We start from the raw sequence: 20,919 nt of genomic DNA, 5'->3' as shown, positions 1-20,919 counted from the left end.
TTTGACATAGGTTAAACTTTAATTTCTCCTTCGAATATTCAAAAAAACCTACGTATTGCCTATATACAAGCCTACAATACCTACTGAATCAATAATATTATATCATCAAGATCTACGATAAAACAATATAAATAAATACCTACCAGAAATATTATGTTAATATTATCCTTATTAATAACGCCGCACGCAACTATAGGATGAAAAAAAATCTCATATACGATCATTGGTCTTAATTATATTATTTTTTTAATCTATTTTGCAACACGCAATATATATGGATATGCTATACCTACCTATATGTTACCAATAGTATGTCCCACAACCGCGGTTGACTCAAATTACGTGTGATATTTTACTTTATTTCATGATATTATATTATGACTTTACCTATAATAAATCCTAAATATATATGATAATAGTTGTTAAATAAATTAATCACCAACACAGATACACAATTAACCGAATAAATGTGTAAAAATGTCGATAAATATTAGAACTTATATTATTGTATATATTATATTAAGTATATAGATATAATATGATATTATATACAGACTATATGATACATAAATAATCATATAAGTTATTGCACGTTTTGTCTTCATGTTATGCTGATGGATATTAATTATATAATTATATTAAAATTAAACTTGTGTAATGTGTATATCCATTTAATTATAACTAAATTTAAATCGAATAGGTAATACATGTATATCTCAGAACTGACAGAACTCGTGCAACTGAAATGAATAAATAGAATATTATACGAATGTTAATGTTTCTGAATTATTATTCAATATAATATAAGGATAAACCAATGAAAGAATATATTTGAAATCATAATCTAGTTCAATTGTTATTTACCTAAAACAAATGGAAATTTACAAATTTACACATGATGGCGATAATAAATAATAATCTGATTTTCAATGGTTTAATTGAGTCCGGAAATTTCCAAGTGATGTGTAAAATATGTACTCATTGTAATACTTTGATAGGATAAAATATATTTCTTTATGTCTATATAATATATCTAGATACGTTTTGAAAAGTTTTATTTTGTTTAAGTCATGTAAAATCGTATTATCTAATATAATATATAGTATATAATATAATGCATCACCACACCAAATACGTTTTCGTGAAACATATAAATACGGCTTTTAGAAACCAAATTTTTTTTTTAACCTAACCTAACCTTATTATTAAAAAATAATTACAGTCAAAAAATAACCAAATTTTACAAATTAATACATATATATATTAGATTATAACAAATAACTTTAAACATGATATTATATTGTCATTCTAAAAAAAATAATAAAATAAACACTGTACGACCGGTTAATTTAAACGTATATCTATATACCAACTACATCTAACTAAACATAAAATCGTATTTAATGGTATGATAATCGAATATAAAAATGTGTTAATTTTATTACTATACGATTAATAGGTAGGTAACAATTATTTGTGCATAAACGTATATATTATGTAATCAAATTGTTCAAACTATATCATCGTATTTAAAAATAAATAAATACGATATATGGGTACCTAATCTTAGCCCTTAGGTCGCACATATTTATAATATTCATTTACTGAACAGCTTACTAGTGTTAAGACGTTATATTCAACGTTTCCGCGGAAGTATCTAAACCTATATACGATAAACCGATAAGAAAGGCACGACCTCATGAATATATATATATATATATATATATATAGCTATACCTATATAATATAGATAGCTATAATACAAACAATAAACAAATAATAAAATTATAATTTATGTAAAATCGTTTGTTGTAAAACATTAATTGCTTGTAATATTTATCGATCGAATGAATAATATGAGTAAAAATAGACGCCGTATATATTATCCACGATATCAAATTATAATATACATATATACAGCATACATCAAAATCGGTTAAACTTTGGGGATCGTCATGCACAAATAAGTATAAATACAAACCTAAAATATATACCATCGTCCATCATATACATATATGTGTATATATATAGGCATACTGTGTAACAAATACACTCGCCTGCATCAATAAAGACTCGACAGACAGTCGGAATGGAAAAAAAAAACACCTAACACCGCACACACGCACACACACATATACCTACATCAATATATATCTATTTGGCTCGTATAATAAATTATGAAAACGCGTCGTTTGGAGGGTAAAAAAAAATTACGTATCGAATTTCCTGCCCGAGCATGCGTGCGTTTAAGCGTAGGTATATATATATACTTAAGAGTATATAACATGTATTATATACACTACGCGTAAAAAAAGAAACAAAAAGACGAAGTAGAAGAAAAAAGAGAAACGGTTACAGCGAGTGGTATATACAGGGTGACTCATCACTGAGTAAGCTCATCATCTTGCATTTTTTTTTTCAATAGTAAAATTATTGAAATTGTGATTTTTGAATTTTAAACACGATAAAAACCTATATTATATAGGTACTAAAATTCAAAGGTTAGCATTTCAAACTATTGAGATTTTTATAGGTACCTATACGGCTATACCTATACTTACAGTTAAATACCTATGAAAGCGTTAATATGATCAATGAAAGGGTTTTTTAGAAATTCAGATAGGTATAATTGTATCAACATTTTTTTGACGTATCAAAATCCAAATTCGAACGGTTCTATAAAATTTGTGTGCCAATATAAGGGCAATAATAATATGTCCATCATATACTAATTTATGTGGAAGAAATACGAGGGCTATGATAGTGATAAGAATAGTATGTATAGTACCTACCTATAATAAATATTAATCCATCGACGCATTAATACCTAATAATAAATAGAAAAATTCCCAATAATATTTTTAAGGACTATTATATTATATTATCCTATTAATATAAACATTTTAAATAACTGGGACATATAAATTTTCATAATAATCCTCTAAATAATTTTCAATCTAAATAAGGTGGTTCCCATTTGAAAAACAGACATTTGTATCACTACTTGAGTATTACCTACAGCAGTAAGTACAAAGTATACAAGAGTATCCAGGACACTGTTATTAAGCAATAATAATAGACATAGTACTGGAAAAATCTCAAGAATTTAAAAATATGGTAACTAATAAAGTATAATAGGTAATACCTACATTGACTATATTATATATATGTACCAATGTGTACATAGGTATATACAGACATTTAATATTCCAAAAATTAGAAAAGCTGGTATGGTTGACCGGTTGGAGGGGAGGGGTAGTATGCTTGGTGTATCACTCTGTATATAATATACTTTACACGTGAGTTTCGACATGTGTGTGTGTGTGGTTACTGCGAGTGTAGCGTATAAATATAAAACAGAGAAAAAAACATGTCGTCGAGATGGTGAAAAAATCCGAAGAAAAATATACCCGCAGACACACACACATACGAATCGCGTGTAAAGCTGGAAACGACGAAACGAAACGGGGAAAAATAGGGGAAAAGAAGCGAAAAAAGGCAGCGTATGGGCTGCCACGGGTCGCGACGCAAAATCTGTCGTATAAGACGCGGCGGCGAACAAGAATATAATATTATTATCAACGCGTCGTAGCTGCAATATCGTCGTCAGCGGCCTGCAACCCGCCCCGGATCGATAGTTCCGCGAGGACGAGCGCGCGCGAAATGGGCGTTTCCCAGGAGTCGACGCCTCCCGGGACCGCGCCCCACCGCACCAGTGAGCGCGGGAACGCCCGACGCGGGCCACCATCCGACGCCGCCGCCGCGGTTCCACCGAGCGGACGCAGTCACCGTCGCCGTCACACTATACCCGCTGCAGTATCACATCTTACGTCGCTCGCACTGCACACGACACAAGACTATATCGTCGTTCACGTCACAATAAATAATAAATCATAAAAATAAATCGTCAACGCGTATACCGAGCAGAGTCCGCAACGTCATATTAATATATAAATATATGTGTGTATAGTTCTCGACGCGATCTATCCATCTATAATATACTCAATCTTTTCGTTTTCTCGTCCGTCCGCGGCGTACACGGCGTGTTATATAATATAATAATAATAATAAATTATCGGATCGGTCGTCGTCATCATGTCGTGACGCGAAAACGGTCCGCTACCGCCTCTGACCTGCAGCAGGTGACATGCGACACGGTGCCGGTGCAACAGCCGCAGAAGCCGCGATGCTCGTGCCCCAGGACATGCTGTCGGCCCAGACGAAGATGTCGTACCAGCTGGGCAAGTTTTGGGCTGAACGGGTGATGGCCCGAAAGACGGTCACGGCGAAAACGATCCGCGAGGTATGCAAGGTGGTGCAAGACGTGCTCCGGGAGGTAGAGTCCCAGGAGCCGCGGTTTATATCGTCTCTGGTCGAGTGCAACGGCAGGTACGAGGGCCTGGACGTGGTGTCGCCCACCGAATTCGAGATCGTGCTCTACCTGAACCAGATGGGCGTGCTCAACTTCGTCGACGACGGGTCGCTGCCCGGGTGCGCGGTACTCAAGCTCAGCGACGGACGCAAACGGAGCATGAGCCTGTGGGTCGAGTTCATCACGGCTTCCGGATACCTGTCGGCCCGCAAGATCCGGTCCCGGTTCCAGACGCTGGTGGCGCAGGCGTGCGACAAGTGCGCGTACCGGGACTCGGTCAAGATGATCGCCGACACTAGCGAGGTGAAGCTCCGGATCCGCGAACGGTACGTGGTGCAGATCACGCCGTCGTTCAAGTGCGCCGGCATATGGCCCCGGTCGTCCGCCCACTGGCCGCTGCCGCAGATCCCGTGGCCGCACCCCAACCTGGTTGCCGAGGTCAAGACCGAGGGTTTCGACCTGCTGTCCAAGGAGTGCGTGACACTGCACGGCAAGCAGTCGGCGCTCGAGGGCGACGCGTGGGTCATGTCGTTCGTGGACGTCGAGAACCGGCTCATGTACGGCGGCTGCCGCAAGCGGTGCCTGAGCGTGCTCAAGACGCTCAGGGACCGGCACCTGGACCTGCCCGGGAACCCGGTCACCAACTACCACATCAAGACGCTGCTGCTGTACGAGTGCGAGAAACACCCGCTCGAAGTGGAATGGGACGAACTGTGCTTGGGCGATCGCATCAACGGCATACTGCTGCAGCTCATCTCGTGCCTGCAGTGCCGACGGTGCCCGCACTATTTCCTGCCGCACGTCGACCTTTTCAAGGGCAAGGCGCCCGGCAGTCTGGAGAATGCGGCCAAGCAGACGTGGAGGCTAACCAGAGAGTTACTCACCAATTCCAGGGCTTTCGACAAGCTGTGACGCGCGCCGCAACCACAACATCACGCATCATATGCGATAGTATATGTTTGAAAAAAAATATAAAGGTATACAAACGACACGCGCCTGCATAATGCACTTATCATCCATTTATCGCGCATCGTCATCTCCTCCGCCGCCGCCCCCGCCGTCATCGCTGGCGAGGTTTTTATTACGTTTTGTTATACGTCATACGTCTTTCTTACATTATATTTATTGGATTTTTTTGTCCCGTTCATTCGGCTCTCGTCGTTCTTCTGCCGCGAGGAGACAACCGCCAACCGAACTGTATCGTGTGTTTGGTAGGTATATAATATATTATATAATTATCATATTATATATTAGTTCTGTTTTTTCATCATATTGAGCGTAAATGTGCTTAGGTGTTAATAGGTATCGCGATATTATATAACCATTATAAGACCATCCCATATAAACTTATATAATATTTGAAATAAGTGTATAGATAATATACCTATATATATATATACGCGAGCGCCACGTGATTTATCACTTTAATATATTCGATATACGATACGATTTTGTTTTTTGTTTTGTTTTTTTTTAATTGTTTTTAAATATCATTACAACGCTTTGTTGTTCACCTCGAAAATCGAAACATTCTACACAATATATATTTTTTTCAACGAGGTTCACAGATATAAAATTATTATACATTTATGTCCTATTACGCTTAACCTACCTATATATATGCCTATATTATACCTCCATAGATAGGTATCGCGCATGCAATTATTTTTTGTTTATTCGAAAAGTTCTGATTATTATGTACACATTATATTGTAAACACATGAAGTGATGACGATTCATCGTAATAAGTGGATATAGTTTGTTTACAAGTATTTATCAGAAGACGATTGTTAACTCAAATTCTCGATACTATATACCTATATATATACCTTATTGTTACCTATATAATCCATATAATATTAATTATTATTATGTACAAAATGTGTTCAATTATATTTTTTGTCGAAATTATTTTTATGTATATATTATTTGTATATGTCGATTATATATAGCATTACAGCCTCATTGCAATAACCTCAACGATAAATACCTATACTGTATTTACTATTGATGTTTAGTTTTTGCTATTTAATATAAAATATACGTCATAACTATGTCTACATAATCATGCGTGTTAATAGTAATTTATGTATTTATTATGAAATTCTAATCATACAGTTTTTAAGTGATCGGTAGAAAAAATACCGTACCTATATTACACTCAACTATTATACGCAGTGGCGTAACTAACAGCAAATATTTGGGGTAACGAACACTTTTAAATACTTCACCATAATGAGTGATGAGTACCACTTATACGCATAATTTCCTCCTAAATTATTTTAAAATAATCATTATACTTATATATTATTATTATATTATACTTATCATTATACTATTATTATACAGTTTTATAACACAAAAATTCCGGTAAAACACGATTGCGTACGATTTTTGTCTGCAGCTTTGAAGCACTGTTGCCATTTGCTTTGAACTTATAGAACAGGGGTTACTTCCATAATTTTTTTTTTTATTATTATTGAATAACTATTTTTTATTATATTATTTTAACATTTAATTATTTTATTTTGTGTACTATATTATTATAACATAGGTATTTATCGAAAATTGAGATTTTTAAGTGGTACCATAACTTAAGTCATTTTTCCAAAATTTAAATTTTACTGATCAAAAATAAAAACATTAATTTAGCAACGATGCACAGTAAATCGTACGCAATCGTGTAACGTACGCAATCGTGTTTTCAAAAAGAAACATCGTACGCAATCGTGTGGTACCCCGAAAATTCACAAATAACGTATTTTTTTCTTGATAACTATTTAAAGATAAATAAATAGTAAATACACACTGACGCGGATTTTTTTTACTAAATTATATAAATAATTTTGGGGTAACAAAATGATACTCTTGCCACCCCATAAAAATGTTTGGGGTCACGACCGCTACCCCTCGCTACCCCATAGTTACGCCACTGATTATACGGTTAATATTTGATTTAACATGAGTTTTTTAAACATAATATTAATGATTAAACCATAATTTTCATTAATAAAAATGTGTGCCTATAGATACAATATTTTAATATTATACAATTAATTTTCGCCAATAGGTACAATAATTATCATGAGATAAACAGTCGAAAGTTCGTACATGTTTTACACAACAATCACGGGCAGATAATACACTATTAAACATAATGTAATATATATGTATGGGTGCACCTATTTATCATCTGCAGGTACATCATTTCAATATTTTATTTTAAAGCGAACTGCTGGACCATTTTCTACTTAATATAATAGGTACTAAACTATATAAACACTACCTAGCTGTTATTAATAATAACTTATTATAGCTCTCGTTTTATGACTACATTATAATATATTGTAATATATACATTATGATTATTCCTACATATTATATATCTACCGCAGACAAATTTTTGATATTTACCATTACCGTAAACATAAAATCAAGAATTCGATGTTTTTTTAGTATAACCAATTTACAATACCAGGCTTACTAATACTTCTGTTGTATATAATTACATAAAAAAAACCCATCTCACACGTCTAAAAAACATTCAAACATTATAACTTTATACCGTATATTAACACGCTTTATAAGTTTGAATTCGGCGATTAGCTACACTTCAATTATTGTTAATCGTTGTTAATAAAATGCTTATTACCTGAATATAAGAATATATAATAGTCAAAATATATTATACGAAGTTAGGTATATATATATATATTATTATAGGTAAGTCCTAGGTAGAAAGTATAATATAAAAATTAGTAATTAGTTAAATTCTTATAAGAATAAAACGTGAGTGGGTACCTCTTATAGAATTCGTAATATGGCTAACGATAGGAATTCATGATATAATAATGATAATCAATTAATATTAGGTACCTATATAGATCCACATTATTATTGATATTTTTTACGATGAAAATATAGGTACATATAAATATTTCAAAATGAAGTTTGTAAATTATTTATAAATGATAGGTAGGTAGGTAGGCGACTCCTTGTCGCGACAAAAACCAAATATAATAAAACTGGGGGAAAATAATTTTCTAAATTGTTTTTTTTTTTGCGTGTAAGTTTTGAAAAATGATGCAGTTCGCGAGGCGGGAAGAAAAGAATACAACGTCCGTTTTTGTAGATTACTGTAAGTGGTATACGACGGTTGCTATCGCCTACCTCGTGCAGTAAACGAACAGCCTATATATATATACGCATGCAATTCGAACAGTTTCCGGTATGATAAATGAAGAGAAGTGCATTAAAGATGAAAGCATCAGTGGTCCCCAGGAGTGTTGTAAAAACGGAAGAAGACACACGCGGTCACCATAAGCGCTTTGGGGTGGTAATTGAGTTAAGTGCTCTCTCGCGGAAGTGGTCTGGTATCACTTATAAACGTTCACGTGGAGTAAATATACACATAGCTATATATATATATATATATATGTACAGGGACAACGAATTATTATGAGCTAATGGTGTTTCTCACCCCCTTATAATTGCTTTTAATAATAAAATATCTCATTAATGAGAATTATATCGTCTTGTCCTTGAATATTAAGTATAGATATATATTATACTTAATGCTCGCCCGGTAAACCCTTTCGCAGTTTGGTCCGCGTCTAATATGCACACAAACTATTATACGAATAATCGTGTTCGTGCACAGTTTGTTAATATGACTTTACAAGGCGCGTACATGCTATTTTTAACAACCGTCGTGCAGACTTAAAGCATAATATTATGTGTATAACGTACTAATATAATATAATATAATATGCGTAAGTAAATACAGCGCACGAGAAATATTATTCGCGGGTAGGCAAGATAAAGGAAATATTTCAAACGAGTAGTAATATAATACATAATATTATAATATATAGTGATGATAATAATAATCCGTGTTTCCACCGCGTGGCCTAATATTTCCAAATAACTGCGATAAATTAATTAAACGATTATTTTTTAAATTAAAAAAAAACACATAATAAATCATTGAAAGAAATTACTTTCAGACATTAATTGGCCTAAAAAATATACGTACCTATATGTGTAATTATAAGAACAAGAATTTATGAACTCTCAAATGCATACAAAAACCATCGACGAAATTTAATAGTGTTGAGGTTAACTGAATTTTGACTTTTAAAACTTAAGTAAATAAATTATTTCACAGTGGTATACCACCATACCTATAACATGAATATAAGCAATATGATAAAAAAGTGACAAAAACACCAATTAAATAAAGTAAATAAAAAGTAAACTGAACACACATTGCTGCAATTATTATAGTATAATAATATATTATAAATATTTCATATGGAATACCCATCGATATAAATTTATAATTTAAAAAAAACACTCGTCATTGTTCCACTCAAAATCTAAAATATCAAATCATTTTCTACCTATATTGTATCATAAATAATATTTACAAAAAATAAGTTAAGTCCGCCGTAATAATATTATTAATTATACTTGTACAATCATTATTTGAAAAACTATATTAAAGTTTTAGAAAATATTATTCTTAATATTTTTATCACCTTTATTTTTCAAGTTTTTTATATTTTTCTTTCACACTTTCATAACTTTTTAATTTACTATGCTATATAAAACATAACAAATTGACTACTCATCTTAAATTTAAGTTTTATAAATAGGAATACTTTGAAAAATATGTTGATTTAGAGTTGAAAATAAAAAATGCACGTTATTGTCATTCAAATAAAAATAAAATTTCAAAGATAAAAAAAAAAATAGGAAAATATATGATGTTTCACGCAGAATATACGACTTAAAATTATATGAATCAAAACAATTTTCTAAATATTAAAGGGTTAGGTATTTAAATAATGAGATTGTTTTTCGGTAAAATTGTCACGACCATTATATTATACTCGTATGTATATGTATTATTGTATAAGTATTATAACATTATTATTGGCACTTATATTTCATAAATTATTATCTATATATAAGATCAATTCATTTAAAAAATCGTATATGGTAGGTTTTATGTTGCAATTCTATACGTATTAATCCGTTACTAAGTATTATACATTTATATATCTGATATACCACGTTAGGTAAAAATACGTATGCATAAAATTATCGTATACACCTATATAGAACATCGTATTGTTATATTATACTTATGAGCGTAGAAAATTCGCGCATGCGTGCTATATTATAATCATATACATTATATACATTATTGTCAAACGGTTAGGGATATGGTTGCTGGGGGGCGACTAAACAATCACCATCGAAACACATGTGATATTATTATTTGTGTAATAAATAACATCATGCGTATATTATATTATTAAGTACCCTTAAAGAAGCGGACGCCGATCGACCTCATCGGTGCAACTCGAGGAGTGCACACTGCATGTATATATAAATGCACTACTCACATACACACATCACATATTATTATAATATGATGTGTGTATAACACAGATGTTTTACACCGCACAAAACACAATATACGTACATGCACAGGATTATGCCCGAAGGCCATTTTCATTGTCGCGAATCCTACCCCGTGTTCGATAATATCATACATGTTACACACATACTGCACACGTCGTCGTCTCACATATATATAACATGAATACATATATGTATATAACCGCCGCTGCATAATACGACGAGGGTTGTTTCGTTATTATTATTATTACTATCATTTTTTTACAAATCGTAAAAGCCGGTTTGGTCGTGGCAAGTATAAATATTTTAGAAAATTTACAAAACTGAAAACGCGGCGCAATACATAATATCTATATACCGAAAGGCTCGATCTCGGATAATAGGGGGCGTCATCGGGTGGTTATAAATATATATATATATAGGTAGCTAATATATGTATTACGCATATACTATATACTTATATATGTATATATTATATACCTACATAGTTGATGTACACATAGCTATATAACATCCATTTACCTCGGGGAGCATCGTCCCCGGGGGAAACACGCCGCTTCACCGTCTTCGCTCGGACAAAGTGATTACATTTTTATAAATCACCACACCGTGTCTTAATCATCCCCTCGAAAACATTTCGTTCACGCGCCGCCAAGCAACTCCGTCGACGCCGCCTCTGCGCGCGCACCCCGCCGGAACACGAATTGCGCGTGCACAAGTACCATCATCATCTATACAACACACACATACACACACACACACACGTACAATACCGGGTGGTCTATGTTACACATACCTATATAGAAATTTTTACATTGTATATAATGTATACATACACAACACATTGTTCGCGAAAAGGTATATACGTCGAGGCAGACTACGACGACGACGACGACCCACAGAATAGCATATTGAGCATAATATACGTATAGTGCCTATACACATATCATATTATGTTAAGGTACCGTATAGGTATAGTTAGGTATATAGTCCTCATCTCAGAACTAAGACATACTGACGACAATGCACAGTGCGCAACAATATAGCCATCGTATTATATTGTACATAATCTGAGACTGTTTTGGGGCGCCCAATCCGCGTGTAGGTATTCATAAGAACACTATTATACATACATAATAAATTGTATAACATTGTATATGTTTTATATTATTCGAAATATTAAGTGTATAATGTATATATATATATATATATATATATATATATGTTCCGACCGAAACACGACGACATTTTGTTATTTTATCTGCACATAAGATATTACTATACCTATTACTTGAGCATAACTCAATTGTTTCGATTGAGGCCAAAGATCGCTTGTGTATTATTACAACTGCTGCAATTTTGCCGAAAGACAAAATATCATCGTTTATAGATTTGTGTACCTATATTAGGTTAGTACAATTATATACAAAGCATCAAATTTGTTTGCCAATGACACGCTACGCCATGCAATCAATCAATGGCAACAAGATAAAAAATAATTTAATCATTTTAAAACTACAACGCATAACCATGTCATACAATACTCTATATGTAGATATGGAAATAATTGTATCGTTACAATAATATTTTAACAACAAAATTTGTTGCCCGTGTATTTCGACGACGGCAATAACAGAAAAAAACTTGTGGTGTGTAATTTCGGAATATCTTTTCTTTTATTACACATCATCTATAGTGCACATTAGAGAAACCGCTATTCCAAATTTTAAATTCATATATTTTGTAGTTTTTCAAAAGCACCTAATATTAGCGACCTAATATGAGTGAGTGATATAATTTCGTTTCTATACTATTTATAAATAGTTTATATGGAATTAAAAATTTTAATCAACAATAAAATATATCTATATAATAGATATATTACACCAAGAGTAAGGCTATAAGTACTCATAAAATATTCAATTCTGCCATTCGGATGAGATGTAGCTATTACATAATATTTATTTGTTATTATTATATATATTAATTGGTATTATACTAATGTGACTTTTATAATAAGTGCAGGTAAACAGTTTTATTTTCCTACCTACGTATACGGTCGAGACTGCAATGTGGAAAATTCATATCGGACCTTTTGGTACACCCCGTGCAACACATTATATATAGGTAATGGCGGAAAACTTCAAAATAACTAAAATTGAACATTCGAGCGGTTCGAAGCTCAGGGGGCTGCTGGTGGCGTATAATAGCGGACGCGGGGAGCGAGACACAACGGCGGCGAAAAACCCGTAGCGCGCTGCAACAGCAACCCATAAATCCAAGTTAGGCCGCGAAAATGTAGCCCCTGCAGTTCGAGGGCCGGTAATCGAATTTGGATCCGAGTTTTATGCGCATATATACGCCGCGGTGAAATGAGCCTATGCAGCAGCAGACAAGAAGGGGGTTGCAGCCGTCAAACTGCACCGGGGCGAGACGGTCTCGTCGCGGAGAGGGGAAGGCTACATAATATGAAATAATAAAATAATAATATATATATCGTCTAATGGATGTTTTTAATCAGGTTTGGTGTCGGCTTTTAATACAGACAGATTAACGCGCCGCCATCGCCAAGCGGATGGCAGAAAAGTAGTGGGTAGGGGGTAGGGCGGGGGGTTGTTCGATATTCAATTGTCGCTGCAGTCACCAGCGCACTGCTGCTGCAGAAGAGTAACCGCCGTGTTATAGGTATTAATATTATTATTTGTATTATTATAATTATTTAAAACTAGTCACTGCAGCGGAGACGCATAACAAAATGTAAATGGATTTTTTTTTTTTTTGGATTTTTATGATAGGTCGGGTATGCGGTCTGGCCATGCGTAAGAGTATAGATATTATATATGCATATGTATGTACGTATTTTTAGGTATGCGTTGTAAAAGATATCGAAATATCTTACACATATTATAGTCCATATTATACGGTGGAAGAAAGAAAAAAATAATTTTCATGTCGAAAGAAATAATACAGACGTGTTCACCATGCGATATGTTATTCGAGATCGATCAGGCGAACGATTCTATCCTCTTTTTTCCTCTGCCTATTCAGGCGAAAAACTAATTGGACGGATTCCACGGCCGCAGACCAACACCAACTATGTAGCTAGGTATATACCAAATTAATTATATTTATTTATTTTTGCCCCTCACCAACAACCGATTACATTAAACACGGAAACATGTTGGACTACTGCAACGTATAAATATAATTATAGTATAGGTACCTATAATACTGCAGCCACAACGCGTGTTTTAAAGACGACACAATATATAAAAGATGGAGGCGATACGAAATGTGGGGGGAAATGCGCCCTGCCACGTTATCGTGTCGTTAATCTATATTATTATTATTTGTTTGAATGGTTTATTTACAAGGTATATTCAACGAGTACGTTATATTATATATGTCGTGATGCCGGTTATGATAACAACACTATAATATATATATATATTGTATACCATCAACCATTATAGGTATATTTACCTACCATCCGACGATTTTCTACTGAAGAATACCGCATCATCGCTATATTATTATATTATATGGATTCTCACGTTTTCGAAATAGTACCTACTGCAAAACATAAACGAGTTACGATATAGTTGGTACCTAATATTAATGTTATGTGACTGAACAGAAATCTATATAATAATATCTTCAACGTATATGATATTATATAGCAGGTACCGCGGCTTGTGAACGCTGATACCTAAAGACGTGGTTTACACAAGTCAAACGTAATATTATGTTTAAGTTGAAACAAGTATGCGTATAGGTATACATTAAAAACAAACACAAAATTCATATTATAATATACATAGACAGCGGTTAAAAGTTAAATAAATTTGATACGTTGCGGTTTACGGCACTTGATTATATTTCAATGGTTCGATTAATTCAATATTACACATCATTATAATATTATGATATTCGCGGATCGTTTGTTGGAGTAAGTATAATATTATTATTATAAAATGCTAATAATAATAATAATAATAATAATATGTTCTGTGGAACTGAAATTATTTTACTGGTTATAATATTGTGTTGGCTTATTGGAGACGTAAGAGTTTGGAAATCAAACTGTTGCGAAGTATAAATTTGAAATCGTATTTAATTGAAACCTATTCTAATTTTTTGTTCGTATACTGCAGTTAACAGCAACTACCCAACACTGTGTATTTTCAATGAAATATTATCCAAGAAAATACATTTTTAAACTAAAACGATTCCGACAAAATATTACAATATCCAAATAGTTATCTAAAAGAATATTTTCAATAAAATTATAAGTTTCTGATATATATTAATATAGTATTACCTATATTTCAAATGCATTACGTTTCCAAAGTAATATAATTTAATAAAAATAAAATTCCAACAATATGTGTTCATGTGTTCCGATCATCGATATTTTTTTTACAAAAATATGAAAAAAAAAAAGAACAAAAATATGGTTCCGAACCGAAAGTTTCTAAGTTCTTATGTTCGTCTTACTAAATTTGAATAATGCTCGTCTTTAGAGTCTCAGATTCCAATAGGAAAAACGAATTGCGTGTTAAATATACTGAATTTTAACAAAACCTATAAATATATAATATTATGTACGTTGTTTTATTAAGCCCATTAATTATTATGAGGTTGTAAAATGATTTAACAAGAATCCGCGCGTCATATATGAGAGAAATATATCTTGTCTAAATCTATTAACAAATATATGTTGACATATATGTTTATAGCTTTTTTAATTTTCCATCGGGTTAAAGATTTATTTGTCTGGACAAACCAAAATTTCACAATAAACAACATAAGGTAAACTCTGATCCGTTGACAACAGGCGCAACACAATAAGTCGTTTTACATATTAGAAACCGGCTGAATGGCCTTCCTGTTGGTTGTTTTTCATTCAGTATACAAAATAAATAAAACTGGGGAAACAAAAATGATGAAAAGGATTGCATTCTTCTATGTTTTGTGCGTTGACGTACAATCGAGATAATATCGTGAGATAAAACAATGGGTACCAAACAACAAAAGGATACGTCGAATTAAAATGAATAAGCAATTCTAGAGCTTAGTATAAAATATGTTCTTTAGGTACAAATAATCAAAAAAAAAAAAATCCGTTATTTTAAATGCCAAAGTAATGTATATTATGGACCGTAAAATTATCTTATCTTACAAACAAGATAAAATGTATTTAAAATTAAAGCAATCAAAGTGTTATTGAAACTATAATATATTTACATTCCAACGTAATTTAATGCATTTATAGTACCGAAATATAGTTAAAAGTTGGTTGTTCTTGTTATGCGAGTATATTAGAATTGAACTACCTGTTTGAGAAACGATTTATGTCAATTAAAATGAGTTTCAAAGAAAGCAATAAAACATTTTTTTTATGCTAACAATAGTGTATGGTGGATAAACCGAGGGGTCTGATATGGGAAGTACTCGGCAAGATATAGAATTTAAAAAAACTTACGTTTTGGTATGGGGAGGCACATTAAAAGTTTTTGGACTTACATCGTTAGATGTATAATGCAGAATTTATTAGTTAAAATGCTAGTTTATTTCTTTTTTAAATTTGGATGATTTCATAAGGAAAAGTAATAATATTTTTGATTTATTCAGCCGTTTCAAGTCTATTAATGATACCTATGATTGACGTTTATTCGATTTTATTGGTTGAAATTAATGTCATACATATAATTTAAAGGTCTGCAGGCGGGCAATACTTAAAGATGTTTTAAAAACGTTTATATACCGTAATAATAATTTCTAGACTGTATTACATATAAGAACCTAAACCTAAAAAAGGAATTTATAAATTCGGAGGGTTTTAATAGTCAGCTGTAATACGCCTAGGCATGGTATATGATATTGTATTTTTGAAAGATATAAGATTTTTATTGTAAACTAACTATATATAGGATGCAGCTAAGGTAACTGAGCATAAATGAAATCGGCAGGTTGCTCGCAGAAGCACGATCGATATAATCGCACTGCAGCAAGGGTCTGTATATGGTAAGGATCACAACTTAAATCAAAATTTAATAACAAAACTCATAATACTAAATCGATATTTTTCACCGCCGCCGTCACCATATTATACTACTGCTGCAACAGCAGTAACCAGTTTAACACGATTTTTATATCAATAAAGAACGGCGCCGGTCAAAGGGGTACCGCCACGTGGCGCGCAAAACGCACATCACGCGACGCATAATAACAAACAATAAAAAATAAATAAATAAAAAACCTGAGTCTTATGAACGCGCCACACTCACACACACACAACCGATTCAATATAGGTAATACTACCACCATAATTGGTACAATAAATTAATGAACTTATAAATACACACACGAACACACACACACATATATATATACCCAGTTTGATTTATGCTGGTTATTATAGTATGTATTATAATGTCGACTATCGGGAAAACTCACGAGAACCTGCAATATGATGATGATGGCACTCCGCCGCCGCAGCAACGACTATCGCAACTTGTATATTATATAGATATTGGTACAACGTGAAACGGAATTAATATTAATGAGTATCAAACATATATATCTTAAATGTAATATATAAGTATTAAGTACCTATCGCATATACCTATAAGGGTACCTACTATATATACACACTCACTTATATATACATGCATGTATATATATATATATAGAAAACCAATAATATTTGTACTTATAATATAAGACGTATTTTTTTGGGGGGGTTTTTTTAACCATTTACGAGCGGATCTCATTCTGTATAATATGATAAATACATATACTGTGTACAATGTATACATATTCATCGGCGATCTTGTGTGTGTGTGTCACGCGCATATAACGTAAACAGGCTTAATAAATATATTATACGCAATGACGGGCATACATCATAGACATAATATTATTATGTCTATGGCATACATGTATGGACACTTAAATAATATATATATATATATATATATATATATATATATATATACACACACAAACGAAACGATTGCGATGATTTAATGTCCGAAAGAAACTTAGGTATGATAAGTATATTCCTATACAATATATTATTTAAAAGAGCGGAGTAACACCGTAATTGGCAGTGTTGTCTCGAAATTAAATAATTCATGTTTCTATAAAAATGACAATATATAAAAAAAAAAGGAATGTCAATTTCCACAACTATGTAGTCGCGTAGCGCAAACATTTTACACAATCGTTTATGGTTTAGATTGATGGTTTGCCGTCGCGTAAAAAATAGTTTATGTTATTTTTTTAGAAGAAAAAAAATCAAAAAAAAAAATCTCATAAGAATTAGTATAAAAACACGGATACAAACGAGTTTTCAGGGTGACAGGCCGACATACAATCGGAATATTATACCCTATACTGTTAAAATCATAAAACTGCAGCTATAAGATACAAAATATTATAACGTGCAAAATTTCACATACATTTTAATTCATATACGAGACGATAATTAATTCGTTTAATAATCCTGTTCAGTATGGAGGTAGGTGTATTATTCGAGAATAGAAAAAAAATTGCGATTATAAGATATTTGAGTGTGGATTTTACGATGACCAATTACCGCGATAGTTGGTTCGATAAGAACCGTATAATATTATAGCGGTTCGCATATTATCACGTTGTCGTGGTCTGCAGTTATAAAAAATAAATATTTTAACGGCGACCACCAAATGATTTAACGGTCAAATATCTTTAGCAGGTAGTTACATGTTGTGCGTGCATGTTTCATAAACACGCCAAAGTTATGATTAAATTTACTCAAACGACTATATTATTTAATAAACGCGAAAAGGCATAAAAAGTGGGTTAGGTTATGATCCGACGACGAGAGAAATAAATCCTAATACGAACCAAAATCGTATAAAACATTATTGTAAGTAAACACTGTACCGTGTTGTCCATGTATCGTTCTTGTCGGTTTAATAATATTATGCATTATGGTATATTATAAATTCGATTATGATCATTATTAAATGGACTAAAAAAAAAATCACAAAAAACCCTCTTCGACAACAATGAACTGCGAAAGAAAATTATAGTAATAACTTGATTAAGGTCCACTGCCGCGCGCGATCCCTATATATACAATACATATTATTATTATTATTATTATACTTAATATATTTAGACACTGCACAAGTCGCATCGAACCCCATCATGATGTAGTTGTGTCGCGTTAAATCAGAATTAATGTGTTTCTCGGCGGAGACAATAATAATATGGGCGGGTGAACGGCGCGTTTGACACGGCGTCGTCCGTTCGGGTCTGCGCTTCCAACTATCGCTTTTTTTATTTTTATACTTAGGTTGAACCCCGCCACTCTGGTCCATCCATATAGAACCCTCGCGGGGTCAGCCACCGAAATGTCATTTTCCAGCTCGCCGGAGCAAATCGCGCGCGCGGGCTGATCACGAGGGCAAACGGCGCAATCGCGGAATGAATAATATATATATATATATATATACATATATATATATACATAAATATATTATTATTATATATACTTACACGTAGAATATTACTATAACCACACGTCACATTATTATATTCTATCGTATACGCATGCAACGCATATAATATACAATATTACTATAATATTTATAAAGTATATACGCCGTTCGAACTGTCGGTTCCTATAAATGCGCTGCAGTACGCGTTCAGAAAATCTCTAAGACTGTAGAAGAAATTTTGCTTTTTTTTATTAAATTTTAAATGTGATTTTTGGATTATTTGTTTATTGTTGAGCAATAATTAATACCATATGAAAAACAAAATACATTGAGGTGCCTATTACCGGCAAGTATAACTTACTATATATAAGATATGTGTAATATACCACAGAATATAATAATATATACCTATGTATGGTTATTTTAACAATTGTTTGAAAACTACCTGCCATACTATATGTCATATTTTTTTTCGAAATTATGGATTAGTCATTTATTGTTAAATACAAAGAATAAGCCATTAAAAACAAACAAACTTTAAGACGAAATAAAAGTATCAAATTTAAATACACCTATAGGTATATGTAATAAATTTTGCAACGTGATAAATAACAAAATGTGTTTACTATTGGTACATAGAAATGCGCAGCCATCGTAAAGACATATATATATATATATATATATATATATATATATATATATATATATATATAGGTAGTCATACAGGATGACATGACAAAGAAATAAGTTTTGTTCTTATCAATATTTCATATGTAATTTATTGACTCATGCAATACCCAAATATATTACATAACATTTTATGTCCAATTAAAAATTATTTTGAAAATTTAAAAATCACAATTTTTTATCGGTTTTTGAAAACTTTGACTGCAAAGACATTATTTTATCAAAGGAAAATGGTTATTATTATTTTTAAAATTCTAATTTTTTTTTGATGTAATACACTCATTAATTTTAAGAGTAATTAACTTTTTTTTTTTTTTCCTTATGGTATCGAGGACTGGTGGAGGAACTATGGTGCCAGTACTTCTCCTAAGAGTAATTAACTGAAAAAAAAGATATTTTGATTTTAACGAGTGATATTTATCTAAAAATTCTAATATTTTTTTTTTTTTAATTAAAATGAATTTTAACCTCTTATTTTCACATTAAAATCCTAGCTTAACATTTTAACTTTAAGTGCCTCCAATGGAAGGCTTCTTATCTCCTGACACTCAAGCCATGTCACTTCCATCACATACGCTTATTGACTATTGTAAAATATTAGGTATTTACAGATAATATTTCAAAAAAATTTTAAAATTAAGCTACATGTACATTATATATGTATTTGCAATCATAATTTTGATTTGAAAGTTTTCGTTCAGAAAATTATAGTAAACAACTTAAAATCCCATGGCAAAAATGTTTAGTAAACTTTTTTTTAATCTGTATTAAATTATGAAAAACATTTTTAACGTTAATGGTAGACTTCAAAAATATAGTGCGTTATAATAGTTTAAAAAAAGTAATCTCCTCGTTTTCACATCACGATCACATTATAAATTTGTGCAGTTACCAATCGTCGCCGTTTTAATGTAACACAGATATCTGATATCACTCTAA

General features: G+C 32.3%; 2 protein-coding genes across 8 annotated transcripts in view; one reads left to right on the top strand and one right to left on the bottom strand.

Annotated features, from left to right (window-relative positions):
* Nucleotides 1–20,919, bottom strand: part of rg (A kinase anchor protein rugose) — a 268,765-nt gene that overhangs the window by 36,073 nt on the left and 211,773 nt on the right. The window lies entirely within an intron of this gene.
* Nucleotides 3,642–6,437, top strand: LOC107166878 (protein mab-21-like). The gene has a single exon (XM_015515716.2). The coding sequence runs from the start codon at nucleotides 4,148–4,150 to the stop codon at nucleotides 5,282–5,284; it is 1,137 nt and encodes a 378-aa protein (XP_015371202.2). The 5' UTR covers nucleotides 3,642–4,147; the 3' UTR covers nucleotides 5,285–6,437.

This window comes from Diuraphis noxia, unplaced genomic scaffold (genome assembly GCF_037042655.1).
Source record: "Diuraphis noxia isolate RWA-SAM2 unplaced genomic scaffold, SU_Dnox_SAM2 contig0004, whole genome shotgun sequence".
NCBI lineage: Eukaryota > Metazoa > Arthropoda > Insecta > Hemiptera > Aphididae > Diuraphis > Diuraphis noxia.
Note: the sequence above shows the minus strand (reverse complement) of the source record. Positions and strands in the feature narration are given on the sequence as shown.